Source organism: Lipotes vexillifer, unplaced genomic scaffold, assembly GCF_000442215.2.
Source record: "Lipotes vexillifer unplaced genomic scaffold, Lipotes_vexillifer_v1.1 scaffold374, whole genome shotgun sequence".
In the NCBI taxonomy this organism is placed as follows: Eukaryota; Metazoa; Chordata; class Mammalia; order Artiodactyla; family Lipotidae; genus Lipotes; species Lipotes vexillifer.
This window is the reverse complement of record NW_006774696.1, coordinates 398,561-416,639: the sequence shown is the minus strand read 5'-3', so window position 1 is coordinate 416,639 and position 18,079 is coordinate 398,561. Positions and strand designations below refer to the sequence as shown.

Sequence of the window (18,079 nt, the reverse complement as noted above, 5' to 3'; positions counted from 1 at the left end):
CCCGTGACATGCCTGCTTTCATGGTCGGTCGTCTTGTTAAACTGGTCAAAGGAATGCAGGGCCATGGCCCCATGCATGCCTTGCAAGGAATGTGAGTCTTGGGGAACAAGATAGTTAATAGGGTATTCAGTAATCTCAGCTGAGGATGATGCTGTGCTTGTAGAATCCCAAGCTTGGGCTGCTGAGCTTGACAGTCCTGTTTGGAGACACTGATAGGTGTCTCCAGGTAGGGGACAGTCTAACCAGGCAGAAACATTTCTCATTAATTATCTTTCCTTATATCTGATGCAGTGAGAGGAGTCACAGAATCCAGGATGTGCTGGTTGGAATAAGAAGGGCACGTGCAACCCAGCATATTCCAACTAAGTGAGAACACTATGGAGAAAATTCAGGGTTTATCCTCAAACCAGCCTGAATTTGAATCCCAGTTCTGCCTACTTACTAGGTCTTGGGTCTCTGTGAGCCTCAGCTTCCTCAGCCAGAAACCATGGATGACAGTAGAACTACCTCATTGGGTTGTTGAGATTTAATGTGATCATGTGTATAGGGTGCTGTGCTTGGCATATGATAGGTGCTCAAAATAGAGTAGCTTTAAAATAGGGGCAAAGCCATACCCTGGAACACTGTCAACAATGGGATGAAAGTTGGGTGAGGGGTCTGCAGCCAGCCCAGCCCATTGAGGGTGACAGGTCCAGCTGTAAGTTCTGGGAGGCATTGGCTGGCTGTAGTGAGTTCCTGGCATTCCCAACTAGGCCAAGCCCTACTCGGAATTTCAGGCAGGCATTTGGCATCAAGGACTGCTGTTTGAGCCTCCCCCTCCCACTTCCACCAGGCTGAGATTCTTAGGAAGATTCTTCCCACCAGGGAAGGCCAAGTCAGGGCCCCAGTCTGGGAATACCTGTACCACTAACAGGCAATTCGATATTGATCCAGATTGCATAGAACTAGGGAGAACCCTGGCCATAGAATCAGGGAGCAAGGTCAGGGCTGGATTAGCAGCCAGGAGGAAAGCTAGGATGCTGCTCCTGAAAATGCACCTGACTGGGGCAGGGTGGGTCCACGCTGTAGAAGTGAGTGGAGGGAGGGGAGTGTGCACAGACTAGGAGCCAAAGCAGGCAGGACCTGGCTTCCAAGGCCCTCTGTGATCCCTATAACCCACAATGGCAGTCAGGACACAAGGAGACAAGAGACTCTATCAGGTGTGTGATAGAAATAAAACCACTTTACTGTTTAGAATAAAGGACACACTATAAAAAGTGAACATTATGCAACATTATAAGACAATATACATTCACGGCATATAAAATTCATAAATAACATGGAGGAAAACTGTAAACAGTGCTACAAAATTTAGCAACAAATACATTCCTTCCAGACAGGGTTTTCTCTGGTTGGTTTCTCTCCATCACTTCTGGGTCTCAGGACAGCAGACCGGCTAAGGAGGAAGGTGGGGGTCATGGGAGAATTTACGAAGCCCCTCCCCTTGGAGCATGAGCCCTCCTCGTGTCTCCCAAGAGCCAATTTGGAAGCTGTTGATATCTGTCTCCCCAACACTCCCACATTTTGTTTTGCTTTTGGTGTCAGAATTTAAGTGTTTTTCTTGTGTAAAACTATTTTAGTGATATTTTTACTTTAGCAGCCAGGAGCCAAACACTTGGGTGTCATTTTTGGTTAATCCGTATTGTTGATCATTGAGCATACGATGAAGGGCAGAGGCAGGGGAGGGTATTGTCTCCTGGGGACCACAGTTCCTATGAGACAGCTGTTCCAATAAGTCATTTGTTTTTTTAATTGCTCAAGAACCATGGTATGAAAAATGGTGCTCATGGGCTGTAGCTTGATTGCCATGATGTAGGGTCTGGGGCTGGGTAAGGCTAAAGCACAGGAGTCTCCCAGTATTATCTACCCTGGCCAGATGGAGCACTGGCCTGAAAGGTGAGAGCCTGGCTGTGGTGCTTCTGGATAGGGAGACAGAAGAGATGGCCAGAGGAGGCCAAGAGAGCTTGGAATCACAGGTCCCACAGCCCTGGATTTTTAGGAGAAATCGTGGCTTCCCAATGGGGTGGACAAACGGACTAGAGGGAGAAGGGAATGGGAATGACCAGCAGACTGCCCAGGGCCAGGTGCCTCAGAGCAAGGATGTGAATGTACTTGCTATTTTTTCTCTCCTCCCTCCTAGTCCAGAAAGCCACTAGGATGCCGATAGGGAGGAGTCTGGAGGAGTCTCTAGTGCTAGTTCCTTCTAGCTTCCCCAATTCGCCAGTCTAGCTGCCTGCACAGTAGAAGTATTTACCCTCCGTTCCACTGTAGAATTTGATTCAGGAAAATGGCGGCGTGTGGGTTTTGTTTTTTTTTCTTTTTCCTCTTAAACACAATGTACACATATTACAGCCTACACATGACATAAGATTTAGCAAAATAAAACGTTCACGATATGAATGAAATACAGAAGTGTCTCAGCTACATAAATGACTTTAAATTATACAGTAAGTGAACAGGTGAAATAAACAAAGCTATAGCTTATAGAAAGCTCAAAAACCGCCCTCTGACATCACTCTGCAAAGGACCCTTCTTTGCTCAGGACCTGCTATTTTCCTTGCCAGGGCCTGGCAGATGGGATTGTGGTTCCACCAACTTTTCAGAGGGAAACTTCAGGTGACTCATGCTCAGGCCTCACCTCAAGCCCCTCCTTGTGTGAGTGGAGATGACCCCACCAGGGACCAAGAATAGCCAGATGCCTCATGGAGGTCACACTAATGCCCAGTTGTGGGAGGGCACTTGTGCAGGTTGGGTTAGGGGTTCCACCTTATAGGACTTTGAGGTTCAAATAAAGAAAATCTTAAAACACCAAGTCTGGGGCTCACCCCTTAAAAACCACTGGCCTGCTGACCTCAGCTTCTCCTGCTCATGCTGCCCCATTGAGAGAGCAAAGCAACCCCCCCCCCCATTTCCTGTATGCCAGATGTCACAACCACAAGGTGAAGGGTAGGTAATGAAATCAATCCCAAGGAAACCGGATGCCTGTACTGCCTTCCTGCACTGGGGTCCTGCCAAACACCTTGCCTGGGCATGTGCATTTGTGTACGAGACATTACAATGTATTGTCTGCTTCTTTTTTTTTTCCTCCTGTTTTCAGTTGGCAGCTCTGTTTCCTAAAGTGGAATGAACTGAAGATACAAATACTAATACAGGATAAATACCCATAATCTGAAAAAAGAGACAGAGCAATCATGTTAAATGTAACCATCCTACAATCCCCAATTCTGTAAAATATACATTATCACCTACTCTTGGCCTCTCACTTTCAACACTAAAACTTAAAATAATTTTATTTAATCAGAGAATTTATATTATAGTTTTACTTCAAAAAACACAACAAAAACCCTACAGCTGATTGCAGAGTAAGGCTTTCCCAATGACCACCAATTTTAACTTTATGAGCTGAGGACCTCAGGAGGTGGCATTCACCCACTAGTAAGCTGGAGGAAGAGGAGCAAGTTGTCCCCAAACCCAGGAAAGGTGGCCATCTAGCCAAGGCAGGGCACTGCAGCTTTCCTTCCTGTGCCCAGGCCCCTGACTCACATTCACTCTCATCTCCCATCTGAGCCAAGCCAGTAAGGCAGTCAAACGAAGGCCCCAGACATGAAGCAGGAGAAAAGGAGAGGGACAGAGGTCAGGTGACCCCAATTAGAGGGATGCTGAGCGCTCAGAATTTCAAATTTTAATTAAAATGAAAAAAAAAGGTCAACTTGGAATGTCATGATTTTCTTTAAACAAGCAACAACAACAAAATAGAAGAGATTAAACTATTGGTGTATTTAACAGCATTGAACAGAATTCTGTGTCCTGTAAAAAATTAGCTTATGTCCCCATGTGGGTATATGCAAATATGTATGCAAACACATCCCCCTAGGTGAGATAAATGCTACTTTGGAAATAGTATTCTCTACCCATATCTACTGGTCCTATATCTGTGGATAGTGTACTGTGTTTGTATCTCTCCAATTTACATAAAGGCAAGCTCCTGGCCAAATCTACTAAAGAGTTTTCCAGAAGGAAATCTTGTGGGAGGCGGGGAGAGGAAAGACATTCATCTCAGTCTTTCACCTGAGCTTTTTGTCCAAGGCAGGCAAATTGCCTCCTGACCTCAGGCAGATGTTTAAGTCTTCACCAACTAAGAAAGTTCTGTTATTCTGGCCTGGCTGCTTGCTCCAGACTCAGAAACATCTGGTCAACCCAAGCATCGTTGGGCTGGGGAACTGTGTGTGTACTGCATCATCCAGACCCTCTTGCAGTTTCTTCCTCCCCTCCCTCACTCTCACGTGCAGACACAGACAGACATAGTCTGGTGGGGACATGCAGTAGCATCTCCTTGGTGTATAAGATCTTCTGCGTACCTTGAGTCTATCTGCTTGCTGCCCTTGACTGATTTGAAACAGTTGGCTTTTCAGCAGCTTCCTTGTCTGTGTCCTTTATGTACTGGGGAAGGGGGAAGAGAAGGGCAAAGGGAGGAGGGTCTGGGAGATGGTGAGATGGGGAAGAAGAAAGAGGGGTAGGTATTACAATGCCCAAATTGGATAGTTTTTCAATTTTTGTTTTCCTAAAAAAATATAGATTATATCATCACAAAGAAGAATATACATTCCTCATTCCTTCTGGCATGGCACCAAAAATTTCCAGGTGGAAATGGGTGATGTCAAAACCAAAAAGAAGGGGAAGGGTGAGGCCAGGAGGATGGTTCCAAATAAACTCCATATGACAGCATAGATTTTCCTTTAAGTGTTCGAAGTGCTAAATTTGCAAGAAAACAGGCACTAATTTCATTGTCATCATCTGGGAAGAGTTAGTGTCCAAGGGAAGCTCAGTGGGAAGTGAGGGAAGTGAGGTGGGGCAGGGTCTGGCACTCAGGGGTCTGTGGCATTGATGATGCTTTTGTCCGGGGGGGCCCATCCTCGGTACCAGCTGCAGTAGCCACCCTTCTGCCGGATGCAGGCATAGTGTTTGGACTGGTAGCCAGGGTAGCCAAAATTGGAGAGCATGTCGGTCCAGAGACACTCGTTCTTGGAGGTCACAAAGCAAGGCAGGTAGTAGCAGGATTTGATCTGCAGTGAGATAACAACCAAAGGTTGGTGGAGCCTGCTGTGGTGGACCTAGGCCTGATGCTTGCCCGAGACTGGATTCACAACTTGGGACCACTGCAGGTGGAGCCCAGCCACATCACTCCCTTAGTGAAAATAATATAAATAACACTCACCAATACTTACTGAGCACCTACTGTGTACCACACATTCTGCTAAGTGCTTCTATATTATTCTCTTTAATTCTCATAACAGATTTATCTCCCTTTTACAAATAACAGAGCCTCAGAGAGGTTAAGTAACTTGCCCCAGGTCACACAGCCAGAAAGTGGTAGAATTAGACATTTGGGAGTGCTTTCCCTCTCAAATGGTAACAGGCAAAGGCGGGAGCTCTCAGCTGTCTTAGGGAATTGAGAAATTAGAAAGATTAAAGCATACACTGTAGCGTCCAGCTGCCCTAGGCTAGATAGAAATCAGACTTAGTGAGCTGTGTGACTTAGGGCTAGCTACTTAAGCTCTCTAGGCCTCTGTTTCCTCCTCTGCAAAATGGGGACAATTAAAACTGTACTAGTCATAATCACTATTGTCCCATTTTGCAGAGTTGTTGTGAGAATTAACAGAGAATGGCCTAACTGCCTCCCACAGCAGCAAGGCTGTGTGCCCTGACCCTGTGCTTGGGTCAAGGAGTGGGGCCAGGTTGAAGAGTGACCCTCTGCAGCAAGTGGGATCAACAGTCCTGCGCCAGCTTGCTCACCTGGGGTGGGGGCCACCAGTGAGTCAGCTGCCTAGGTGAACCCACTTGGGGCTGCTGGGCAAGACCTGTCAACGTAAGGATCCTGTACCTGCCACAACCTTGAGCCACAGGAGGGGCCAAGGATGCTGAAGAGCCCTCATGCCCCGGCAGCTGCCAAGTGGGCAGCACAGATTCCAGCAGAAAGGCATTCTTTCCTCGCCTTCACTGCTCAGCCTGGTGCAACATTCCCCACCACTCCTCGGACCTGCCCCTCTGCTCAGGCCTGACATGCACACCCTTCCCAGCCTCACGGCCCAGTGCCCAGTACTGTAGGAGCTGATATTTCTGGGGCCGCGAGCCAGCACCTCCCCTGCCTGCTCTCCCTGGGGCTTACCTTGCAATTACAACCCAGATGATATCGGTAGTTCAGCCCCTTGCGCTGGGAGAGGGTGAGCTGGTCCCACCTCTCCACGAAGTTACACAGTCCTGTGTACATCTTGCCATCATAGACACGGCCTAGAGGAGGAGAGGGACGACAAGGGGGGTTGTTTTGTCCAGAGCCCAGCCAGAAGAGGAAGAATTCATACCTACTGAGTAACCCCCTTAGGCCAGGAACTGCGCTACGTACTCTTCAGTCCCATGGTTTTATTTCACCCTCCCCAACACCTTTTAGGATGAGTTGTATTCCCATTTTCCAAATGCAGAAAATTAAGTTCAGAGAGGTTAAGAGCAGCGAGAACTGCTGTCCTCTCAGTTTTGAGCTGTGCTCTCAGGGGGCACGGGCGTGTCACATCCTACCCCCCACTTCCTCAGAAGGTCCCAAACCCAGTAAGCACTGGAGCTGGGGCCAGAGACCAACTATTCTCTTCCTGTGTCAACGGCTTTTTGATCTTGCTTTTGTTTTTTCCTTTCTACGTTGACTGCCTAAAGGTGGATAAGTTTCAAAGACAGACCTAATAGGTTGTCCTAAGATGTGGAGAGCAATAGGTACTAGCAATTTCTTTTCATTTACAGGAAAGCTGAGAAATTGCAAAACCAGGCAAAACTAGGTTTCCTCCCCAGAGTCAGTGGTGGAGCGGAGACTAAAATCCAGCCTCACTGTAGGAACTTCAAGCTCCCACCACTGGTCAAGCAAGATGGACTCAACACTAGATATTCCTTATAAGTCAGTGGGCTCATCGCCAAAGTCCTGAGAACACTGCTGGGTCTACCATTCCTTCTCCATCCTCTAAAGTGAAGGAACAGTGGACCTTGGCCAAACCCTGGCCTAGATGCTGGATTTGGCCGTTACCTGTCAGCAGGTACTGGTACTTGTTGACCTCTAGCTTAAGGCCACAGAGACTTTCGGAAGCTTCTGTGTGGATGTACTGCACGTGGGGCATCTTGGTGAAGCCTCGGTACATCTGTGGGCAGAAGGAATATCATGAGAGGGGGACCAGGGCTCAGAACACATGCTGTCATTTGGGCTGTGGGATCGGATTCCCCTAATAGGCCACTATGTGGCCGGTCACTGACCTACCTACCCCAGGGTGTTCACTTCAGAGACGAGGCCACCTGCTCCTCACTTGTCTGAGCCATGGGTGGTGCCTTCCCCGAGAAACCTTCCCATCCAGCCAGTCACACCTCCCATTCCATTTTACAGATGAGGAGCCTGAGGCCCAGGCAGATTAAGTGGCTTGTCTAAGGCCACACGGTTGGCGAATAGCAGAGGTAGGCATCCAAGCAGGGGAATCTGCTCTTAACCATTATCCTATGCTGTCTCCCAATGCAGCCTCACAAGTTCATGGCTAAGGGCCTCTGATGATCGTGCCTCCTTTGTCAGCATGCGCTCAGAGCCACTGGTGTGAATGTTACAAAGGCTGAACCCACTTGGTTATTCCAGGTCAAGTCCACGAGCATTATGCGGGCCCGGATCTGTTGAGACAACTGCTAACCCTGTGAGCTCGTGGAGGTGGGAGGGGGCACCGAGGTGTTGCCCAATCCCATTATCCCCCAGTTCTCAGAGTACACAGGCCCTGGATGGCTGCTGGTCTCTAGGCTTATCCCAAGGGTTTCCAATAAGACAACGTCTCTATTTTAGTTCCTGGCATGCATAAGTAATTTACTAATGGTAATAAAAAGCCAGACATCACCTCATTGGTGTCTCATCTAAGTGCCTCCCATTCAGTCTAATGGGCTGTTTTTCTTTCTCCCCATCTTCTTTTAAGTGGCGACTGGCTGGCGGGGGTAGGTGGTCCATGAGGCCCTTTGCCATCACAAAGGGTCTCTTGGACCGACAGGGTTTGGGAGCCTCTGCCTTTTTTTTTTTTTTTTTTTTTTTTTTTTTTTTTTTGTGGTACGCGGGCCTCTCACTGTTGTGGCCTCTCCCGTTGCGGAGCACAGGCTCCGGACGCGCAGGCTCAGCGGCCATGGCTCACGGGCCCAGCCGCTCCGCGGCATGTGGGATCTTCCCGGACCGGGGCACGAACCCGTGTCCCCTGCATCGGCAGGCGGACTCTCAACAACTGCGCCACCAGGGAAGCCCGCCTCTGCCTTTTTAAGGGGAGTGCTGTTCTAATTGTGTGCAACTATCGGTGCAGGTGCTTTTAATTTACCTGGCCTCCCTTCGTAACACTCTTTTCCCGGGAGGCTCTCCAGATGAACGAGGAAATGCAGCCAAGAGCAGCGAGAAGTGCTGTCCTCTCAGTTTTGAGCTGTGCTCTCAGGGGGCACGGGCGTGTCACATCCTACCCCCCACTTCCTCAGTGATGGATGGTGCCTCTCTGGCTTTAACAGGAACCATGCTTAAGGGTGCTGCTGTGTGCATGCCATCAAGTGTGGCCTCGGGAGAACGTCCCCTGCACTCACTCCCAGGCCCAACAACTTCTCATTTTGGTGTGGACGACCCTTGACTTTTTGGCAAGTATTCCAACTCAGTACTCTCTCTAGGTCTTTCAGGCCAGCCTATTGGAACCTCAGTTTATTCCATGTTGGTCTGTCCCCTGTATCTCTTTTCTGCCTTATGGGTAAGAATCAAGCCCCTGCCCAGTAAGAACTCAACTTGCTGAAATCAGCTTGGCATCTCTGCTACTTTTGAATTGAAGAACCCTTTATTTTAACATGGTTTCTAGCACTTGCATGTGGAGCCAAAATCTTAACACATTATAAATGACTGAGTCTGACAAATACAGAGCTGCCTTTCAGGGTCAATTCTGAAAATAACAATATGGTAAATGTATGGTAAAGGCAGGTTTTACTCATTTTGTTGTCTTTTCTTTATAATAATCCAGCTTGATCTAAATATTGATCCTAAAGTATTATTAGGTCTGTAGTCATAGAGACCTAGAATTGGTTTGACAAACTTAGGAGGGTTATAACAGGTTTATAATGTCCTGAAATCAGAGAATCTGAGAATCTCAGAATTGGAAAGGGTGTTAATCTAATCCAGCCGATGATGCAATGGAAGATTAATGGTAAACTCGGGTTCTGTGGACAGACAGCCAGAGTCTGCATCTTGTCTCTGCCACTTATTTGCCTCTTGGAAAGTTACGTACCATCTTTGGGCCTCAGTTTCTTCATCTGTAAATTGGGGCAAAGCAATTACTTCATATGGTGTTTTTGAGAATTAAATGCCTTAGCATAGCACTTGGCATACCTTAGTTTAAAAATTAGTTTAAAGCCAGTTATACTTAAGTTCGTAATAAGCAGAGGGAAGGATTTGGTCCTCTTCTTCCTACATGTCTTGCCCAGCCTCATCACTTAAGTGCAAGTAGTTAAAGCCGGTTTCAGACGTAGACAGGTTGCTCTTTTTTCCCCCAGCTTTACTGAGGTATGACTGACAGATAAAAAGTGTATCAGTGTAAGGGGAGGTTTTGATATATGTATACATTGTGATTACCACAATGAAGCTAGTTAACACATCCATCACCTCATATAGTTACCTTTTTATGTGTGAGAACACAACATCTACTCTCTTAACAACTTTCTAGTATGTAGTACAGTGTTGGTAACCATAGTCCCCATGCTGTCCACTAGGTCTCCAGAACTTACGCGTCCTGCAGTACTGAAAATGTGTACCCTTTCACCAACATCTCCACATTTCCCCCACCTCCTAGACCCTGGTAACCACCATTCTCCTCTCTGCTTCTAAGAATTCGACTTTTTTAGATTCCACAAATATATGAGATCATGCATTATTTTTCTTTCTGTGTCTGGCTTATACTTAGCATAATGTCCTCCAGGTTCATCTTTGTTGTCATAAATGACAAGATTTCCTTTTTTAAGGCTGAATAATATTCCATTATAATATTTAATTGCAATATTGTATATACACCACATTGGACTCTACAAGCCTCTGGGCTTGGCTTCGCTTTGTGATAGCATCTACACGAAGTTCTAAGAAGTTAACTTCCCTTGGGGTGAAGGGACAAATAACGTGGGAAAGAAATTTCTGAGCTTGGGGAGTTTTACCTATTTCTTATGGAATGTCTGGTCTTTATACTTGCAGCATGAACTGTCACCACTATGTCAGATATTTCTGGCATGCCCACAGCACTGTGCTGGATACTGCTTTATATCATAAACTCACTTAAACTCACAACTGATTCTTACAAGCAACCGAGTTTCAGAGACACTGGATACCTGACTGAGGTACCAAGTACATGGGTTTTTCTCTCACAGAGTAGGCTGTCTAGCTGGGTGGTGGAGCGCACGCGAACACAGTCACGGGCGTTTGGAGGAGGAGAGCAGTTCCCCGTAGGCTGGGGCGGCCAGAGGCTTCCAGAGGCTTCCAGAGGCTTCCAGAGGCTTCCAGCTTCAAAGGCGAGACCCGGCTATTAATCACTTGATGGGACAGAGCCCTGAGGGAAGGAAGTCACTGGGGGCCAAGCATTCCGATTGTCCAGCAGATCTGCCCTGCCCAGAGTCAGGACATGCACAGCACATGACCAGCGGGCCTCCCCATGGGCCTTTCCCAAGACCAGCTAGGACATGATGTCCCCCACGTGCTGTCCCCTGCAGCCAGCCTGACAGCATGTCTCCATGGCATAAACTATAGCTACAGGCGAAGCAGATGCTTTCTCATGGTCCTGATAAGAGATAAGATCCCCAAAGATTAGAACATCCAATTCTGGAAACTTCCACCTTTGTACCACAGCCCAGCACCTCAGCCCCAGCGAATCTCCATGTTTGGGTTTGCAATAAGCTCCCTCAACATTCTAACACCCTTCCCCCACCCCCAAACACACCTGTGGGTCACTGCACACTCAAGAGATGCCTGAGAGGAGGACCAGAGGCTCTGGAATTAGCATATGGGAGAGGGTCTGCCTGCCTTTCATCTGGTGAGGAGTTTTGGGGGGAGGGGGTGGGAACTCTGAGAGAGAAGAGAGGTCAGACAGAGCAGCTCAAATTCTCACGTTTTCCCCGTTCCTTTAGTCCTGCTCTAAGGGAGTCCTTGCTTTCCCCGGTTGACTCTCTGGGGTAGACTCTAATCCGCTAGAACAAAGCGCCCAGGGACCAGTGCCAAAACTCCTGCAGGCTCCCCTCTCTGGCCTCTCCCCCTTCCCTCCTACAAAGATATTTTTCCATACACCCTTTGCAAGTCAAGAGCTACACTGCTGGATGACAAATCCACAAACCCAAGTTAACCTCCTTTTGTTCCCTAGGGGAACTAGATACAAATGGGGTGGGGGGAGCCCCCAAAGTGGGTGGGAATGATGAATCAGCCTGCTGCTCCACTGCTCTGTAATCTCCCTGTAGGCAAAAACTCTAATTTCGCTCTAGTTTGCTACTTTCTGACTATACAATCTTGACGGTTGTTTAGCCTTTCCAAATCTCACCTGTAAAATAAAGGATAATGTGTATCTATTTCACAGGGTTGTTGTGAGAATTGTTCCCCCATCATTATAACAATTATCTTTGGGGCTTCCCTGGTGGCACAGTGGTTGAGAGTCCGCCTGCCAATGCAGGGGACACAGGTTCGTGCCCCGGTCCGGGAGGATCCCACATGCCGCGGAGCGGCTGGGCCCGTGAGCCATGGCCGCTGAGCCTGCACGTCCGGAGCCTGTGCTCCGCAGCAGGAGAGGCCACAATAGTGAGAGGCCCATGTACTGCAAAAAAAAAAAAAAAAAATTATCTTTGCATCCTCAGCTCAAAAAAGCACAGTGCAAAGCACAGAAGCACTGAGAGCGTGGGGAGGAGGGAGAGAAGAAAGGACATGAGGGAGGGAGGGAGGGTGACTGAATGGCCTACTCCTACTCCTGTGTCTCGCACCTTCTTGGATTAGCAGACTGGTACCTGGAGACCAGCAGAATCCAGTGGCCTCTCTGGATAGAAGGGCAATGACCAGTTCTATAGGTTGTCTAACATTGGGCTGGTAGCAGGGCAGAGTTAATAAAACGTACTAGATAGTGGTTGATGATCAAAGTAAGATGGCAGGGAGATTTTGGGAGTCACTGTAAAGAGCACACAGGATTGGGAAGGAACCCTGACACCTCAGCTTGGGAACCAGATCTAGCTTTAATCAAATGTGTGATTCTGGACAACTCATTTCCCTTTGAGCCTCTGTCACAAGTAAAACAAGGGATTTTATTTTCTGATGTCCAGCACTCTGATCCATGGACCTGGGTGAAAGATGGTGAATGGACAACAAAAGACCAGCATCTTGGGAGTGGGTGTGTGTGCTCTGAAGTGGATGGGTGAGCAAATGTTATTTGGCCTCTAAACACTGCTCAGAGGCTATTCCCAGTGAGGGGGGAATGGGACATTCTGCCCACAGCAAGGGCCTCTGGTCACCCTGGCATCCAGGCCTTGAAGGAAGGAGAGAAGCTAGGCAAACTCAGGAACCACTGCTCCCAGCCTCTTCCCCTCCCAGCTCTCTGCTGACCATAGTGCGTCTCACAATGTGAAGGATTATTCCAGAGCAGGCAGGGAATGCATCTCCTGAACCTCTGCTTTTGTCTAATCTGCTTTTGCATTTGCTTGCCAGCTTCCAGGGGTTGCACAGTGGGTTTTTTGGGTTGTTATTGCTCTTGTTGGTCCCCTGTCCACCCACTCTTCCCTCCCCATGGCCATCTGAAGACATAAGCTGGTCCCATGACCAAGCTTGGGCAGCCAAGGGCAGCTGGCCAGGGCTGACTCTGGACATTACATAACCAGAATGCTGTGGATGTTTCCAAAATTGAATCCAAAGCAACAGGTCCCACAAACTCGGTACATCTAACCTCAGGCCTCAGGATGCAGGAATTATGAGGCCTGGAGGTCTGCCTCTGAGATGGTTGGTTACAACCCACGGGCTGTGTCACTCCCCCTCTCAATTCTACCCATAAATTGTCTCCTCGGGAGTTTCAGGCCAGTGCGTCTCACGCTCATTCCCTCGTTAGATGGACAAGCATTTACCAAGTCCCTGTTGCCTGCCGGTCCCACCCTAATTGCTGGGAATGCAAATATAAGCACTGAGTACAAGGGCTAGCAGTCCACTGGGACCTGGGCACACCCCATCTCGAACTCCTGATTAGTCAGGCACATGTGTCTTCTCTCCCGCCTGACTATAGTTCCTAAACATAGGAACTGCATCTTCCTGTGGCCTCCACAGCTCCTGGCACAGAGTGCTGCATGTAGGGAGGTGCTTACAAAGGTGGAGTGATGGACCAGCTGCCAAGTTGTTCAGGGTCGAGCCCCAGTCCTCTGTGCTGAGGCACCCAAACCAGCTCCTGCTTAGAAGTAACACAGCCCATGTCCCAGGGCACTTAGAATCCTGAAATGCCTGAGCCAGCAGGGCTCTTAGGGGTACCCAGCCCAATCTCACACTGTTGACATATGGCAAAACTGAGCCCAGGAAAAGGGACAATTCTAAGGCAAGTGAGCCAAGTGAAGGAATGGAGCTGAGACTAGGAGGCAGGCTCCCTAGGTTTTGAATCTCACCTTTTTCTTAGGGCATACTTCCTGAATGTGCTTCATAATGTTAACATCCTCACAAATATGCTCAGTTGTATGAACATGCTTTGTAAACGATGCTAACTACTGGGATGCAAGAAGACAATTAAAGCCGGGAAAATAGGGAGAGAAGGTGAAGTTCCTACTTGGCTTGAGGCTCCTGTGATCAGCACAAGTTTAATGTAAAGTTTTGAGAGGTTAAACCTAAGTTGTAACCCCAGTGACTGCATAAAACCAGTAGGCATTGTTGAATCCTAAAACGTCAGACCTCGGAAGAACCTGTAGAGACGATCTAGTCAACATCCCTCCCCCCATTTTACTGATGGGAAGACTGAGGTCCAGAGAGGGGCAGTGACTTGGCCAGTGTCTCACAGTTACTAGGTAACAGGGCTGTCTGCTGTCTGGTTCCAGAGCGCAGCTTCTTAACAGCTGCCTCTGAGGGACTCCACTGGCCCTGGCTCTGGGATGAAGCAGCCAGCACCACCACCACCACCTGTCCCTTTCTGCTGCCTCGTCTATGCCCTCTCCAGCCAGGTGGAGGGGCTAGGGCTGGGGCTCAGACACTGAGCAAACACACACCCTAAGTCCAACCCCACTTGCCTCCACTGGCCAAGACTCTGACAAAAAACCCCCAAACCCTCCTGAATCCTGGAATCAGGCTGCTGTCACTCACCTTCATCTGCTTGATGGTGTAGACCAGTGTGCCAAAGGGCCCCTCCTTCACCAGCTTCTTCCCCACCACCTTGGCCCGGATCACTGTAGAAGGCGGCAAGACAGAGACAGGGAAGTTAGGGAGGTCTGAACCACTTTAGGGACCACATCTCAGGGTGGGCATCCAGCTCCCAGTATGTCTGGAATTGTTTTCTTTGTAACTCTGAAGCAACTAGAATAGATGATTGTGTTTATAAGAGCAAGAATTCAGGTAAGAGACACTGGGATGGGGGTGGGCAGGGAGGAGTGGAAGAGAAAGGGAAGACAGACATCTTTGGAGTTAATTTCCCTGAATGCTCATAGTTGCAGTCTGGAAATTTCTAAGGCTGTACTCACCCCTGGAGGAGTGACTCTGTGGTTTCACCATAATCCAAAATCTATTTCTCCTGTTAGAGCCTCCTGCCCTCACTCCATTGCACCTCTGACCATCCCATGGTCTCCCAGACCTATTCTCTTTCTACCAGGACCACTTTCTGAGATCTGCCTCATTTGGGACTCTTCCTTTGCATGCGTCCTAATACACCCACAGGGCTGTGATGTACCCCAGTTTGACCTCCATGCCCCAGTTGGCACTCTGATGGGGCCCTTGGTCCCCAGCACTTAGATGGCAAGGGATGCAGTAGAGAGCAGCTCAATAAGGATGTGGTAGAGGAAGAAGCAGTTGGGAGCAGAGGCTTAGGAGCCAACCGAACTCTTCCAATTCCAGCCCTGTTCTTTATGGCCATTATGACTGTGGGCAAGTAACTTTGTTTCTGGCCTCCAATTTCCTCTTCTACAGAACAGGATAATAATGTTACCAGTTACGTGAATTGAAGGGATTGGGCAAGATAATGCGTGTGAAAAACTCTCAGCACTATGTCTTGGACAGAGTGCATATTAATGTTATTAATATCATCATTATTATCATCATCATTGATAAAAGTGGGACGGGCTGACCCATGGAAGGATTGTTACTGGAAAAAATAGCTCCCATTTATCGCACACCTACTATATGCAAGAGTACATTTTACTTATTTACTCCTCACAACTGCCTTACAAGGTCAGTATTAGCATCCACATTACACACATGAGGAAACTGACAGAGAAGTGAAACCGTTTCCTCATTTTGAGCCTCAATTTTCTTATCTGTAAAGAGGATGTACTACCTATGTCAGGGAATTGGAATGAGGATTAAGCAAAAAACCTTATGAAATTTCTTACTACAACATCTGGTAGAAGGGAGTTGCTCAGTAAATATTAGCCGACTATGTATACAAAAATAATTAGACAGACCCAGTGTGACAAAGGCTGGAAGAAAGGCATTTACTACATGCAGTAAGAACACAGAGAAGAGAGGGATTGACTTGGAGATTATAAGAGGCTTCTTTTTCTATTGTATGTGAAGAAGCTGTCTTCAAATATTTGTCAAACCAGCAAGTGGACAGATCTTGAAGACAGAACTCAGAAACTGCAAAGAAGTTGCGTTCATTGGCTCAGCCAAAGAACAAGTCATCTAATAACAAGAGCTAGCAACAAAGTCAGGGGGATTGAGGCGGTGCTGTCATGGGGGCAGAGAGTGTCTCCATCAAAGGGGGCTGGATGCTCTTATGCTAGGACTTTGACCAGAATGGAATGGATTTTGCATTTATAGCAGCAGTATTTGAATCACAAATTGAACTCTTCCAGCTCTAGGAAAAAGAGCAGGTGCTCAATAAATGTTTGTTACACACACACACACACACACACACACACCCACACACACACACACACACACACACACACACACACCCCTACCTGCCTGTTCTGGTAGCTCCATTATCCTTCCCCGTTTTGGTTGTCCCACCATGTTTCTCAATTCCTTGTCTCTAATCTCTTAAAAATTTCCTTACTAGGAACCAACTCCCCTACCCCAGCTGAATCCTATCCTGTTTCTTCCCAGATGAGCTTGGAGCCTATTCTCCCAGTCAGACTTGAAGTCAGGATCCAGATGAATCAATGGCCCCTCCAAACCTTACTTGCCAGGGATGGAAAACACGGAGCCCAGTGGCAAAGTTAGCAATTCAGCAGAGGCAGCTCAATTTGGGAAGAGGCAAGTGGCTGTTTCCAAGTCTGCTGTAAAAACGAGAGCTTGGCAAGATCCCAGGCCAAGTTCCCTAAAGATTCTGCCCCCACCTCTGTGTCTGACTTTGAAACAGCATCCTTGGCAGGGAGCCATCCTCCCAGAGGCCCCAGGGACTATTTCCTCTACATTAACTCCCACAGGCAGGTTGTAACAGCTTAACTGTTGGGCAGAAGGCATGTCTGCCAGGACTTTCCTATTGATTTTTCCTGAATTGATTTGGCTCCATCTTCTGCTTCTTCATTAATACAGAAGGTAAAAGAAGGAGTGAGTCTTTGCCTTGGGAGGAAAAAAAGCAAAAGGGATTCCTTTAAATAGCAACGTCTACCCTTTCCTGGCTCAAAAATGGCTTGACTTCATTTAGACATAACATGTCATAAACCTGTCCTATAAAGCTGGGTACTTCTGGAAGCTTCCGCATGCACAGTGAGTCAATTCCTTCCTCACCCCGAAATGGTCTGAGCTTGGAACCTTTTCATCTGAGACTAGTTCAGGGAAAAGAGAGTAAGATTTTGTAGTCAGGAAGCCACATTTGAGTTTGAGTTCCACCATTACCATGCAGCCTCAGGCAAACCCCTGTGTCCCCAGAGCTCCTTCCTCCTAAATATCTCTGATTGTCTTGGCCCAGTGCCCATCACGTGGCTTATAAGTGATATACTTATTACTAGTAGAGCAGCAACATGACGTAGCATTGAAGAGCCAGGTCCCTGGAGCCTGACTGCCTGGGTTTGAATCCCAGCGCTGGTGCTGTGTGACCTTAGGAAAGTTACTAAGCCCCTCTGTGCCTTTGTTTCCTAATCTATGACAGTATCTCATAAATTTGCTGTGAGGGTTAAGTAGCATAAACACTGGGGACAGTGTGTGGCCCATCCCAAACCCTATGTGTTTGCTGTCACTGTTATTAGCATTACCACCACTGCCATGACTTCTGTTATGTGTCCATCCAGAGTATCTTTAGGCTTCTAACATGCACTATAAGCTAAAACCTGGGGGTTCTGCTTAGGATGAGGAGAAAGGTAAGCTGATCAAAATACTCTGGTCTTGTAAAATTTCAGGGAGAGGTGGGGGAGCACACATTAACTTGTCAGAACAAACTTACAAGGTGTTATTTAGGCCTGGAGCACCCACTCCATCATAGGTACCTGTCCCATCTCATCATCCATACGTAGCCCAAGAGTGACCTGCCAGTACCAAACAAGATCCCATGGTCATGGTCCAGAAAGATTGAAGCAGAGATGACCCAGTGCAGAGGCCACACCAGTGTTTTCCTTACAAAAACAAAACTGCATTAAACTGAACTAAAATTAAATAACATTCTGCTCTCCCACATAGATTCGCAAAGTCCTTCCAAAGTAAAATCGCTGGCCAACCCCAAATCTGCCTATTTGGTCTGTGAATTAATATGTCTTTATTTGCTTCAGTTTTTCCTCTGCAATTCAAATGTGTGCTATTCTGTACTTTCCTGTTTGGCAATCAGGGTGCCCCCAAGGCGTTCACTGGCCCAGGGACCAGAGTGAACAGGGGAGGTGCAGGGAGGTCACGGTTCAG

At 47.8% G+C, this 18,079-nt stretch overlaps 2 protein-coding genes across 3 annotated transcripts in view; one reads left to right on the top strand and one right to left on the bottom strand.

Moving 5' to 3' along the window:
- SYN3 (synapsin III) overlaps window positions 1-18,079 on the top strand; it is a 406,875-nt gene that overhangs the window by 111,271 nt on the left and 277,525 nt on the right. The gene's annotated exons all lie outside the window — the stretch shown is intronic.
- The window catches only part of TIMP3 (TIMP metallopeptidase inhibitor 3), a 55,938-nt gene continuing 41,166 nt past the window's right edge, over window positions 3,308-18,079 (bottom strand). The window contains exons 2-5 of the mRNA XM_007449436.1: window positions 14,396-14,478; window positions 7,103-7,214; window positions 6,206-6,327; window positions 3,308-5,102 (exon numbers count right to left, since the gene is read on the bottom strand). Of these exons, the coding sequence (XP_007449498.1) occupies window positions 4,905-5,102; window positions 6,206-6,327; window positions 7,103-7,214; window positions 14,396-14,478 (515 nt within the window). The 3' untranslated portion in view covers window positions 3,308-4,904. The remainder of the gene's footprint in view (window positions 5,103-6,205; window positions 6,328-7,102; window positions 7,215-14,395; window positions 14,479-18,079) is intronic.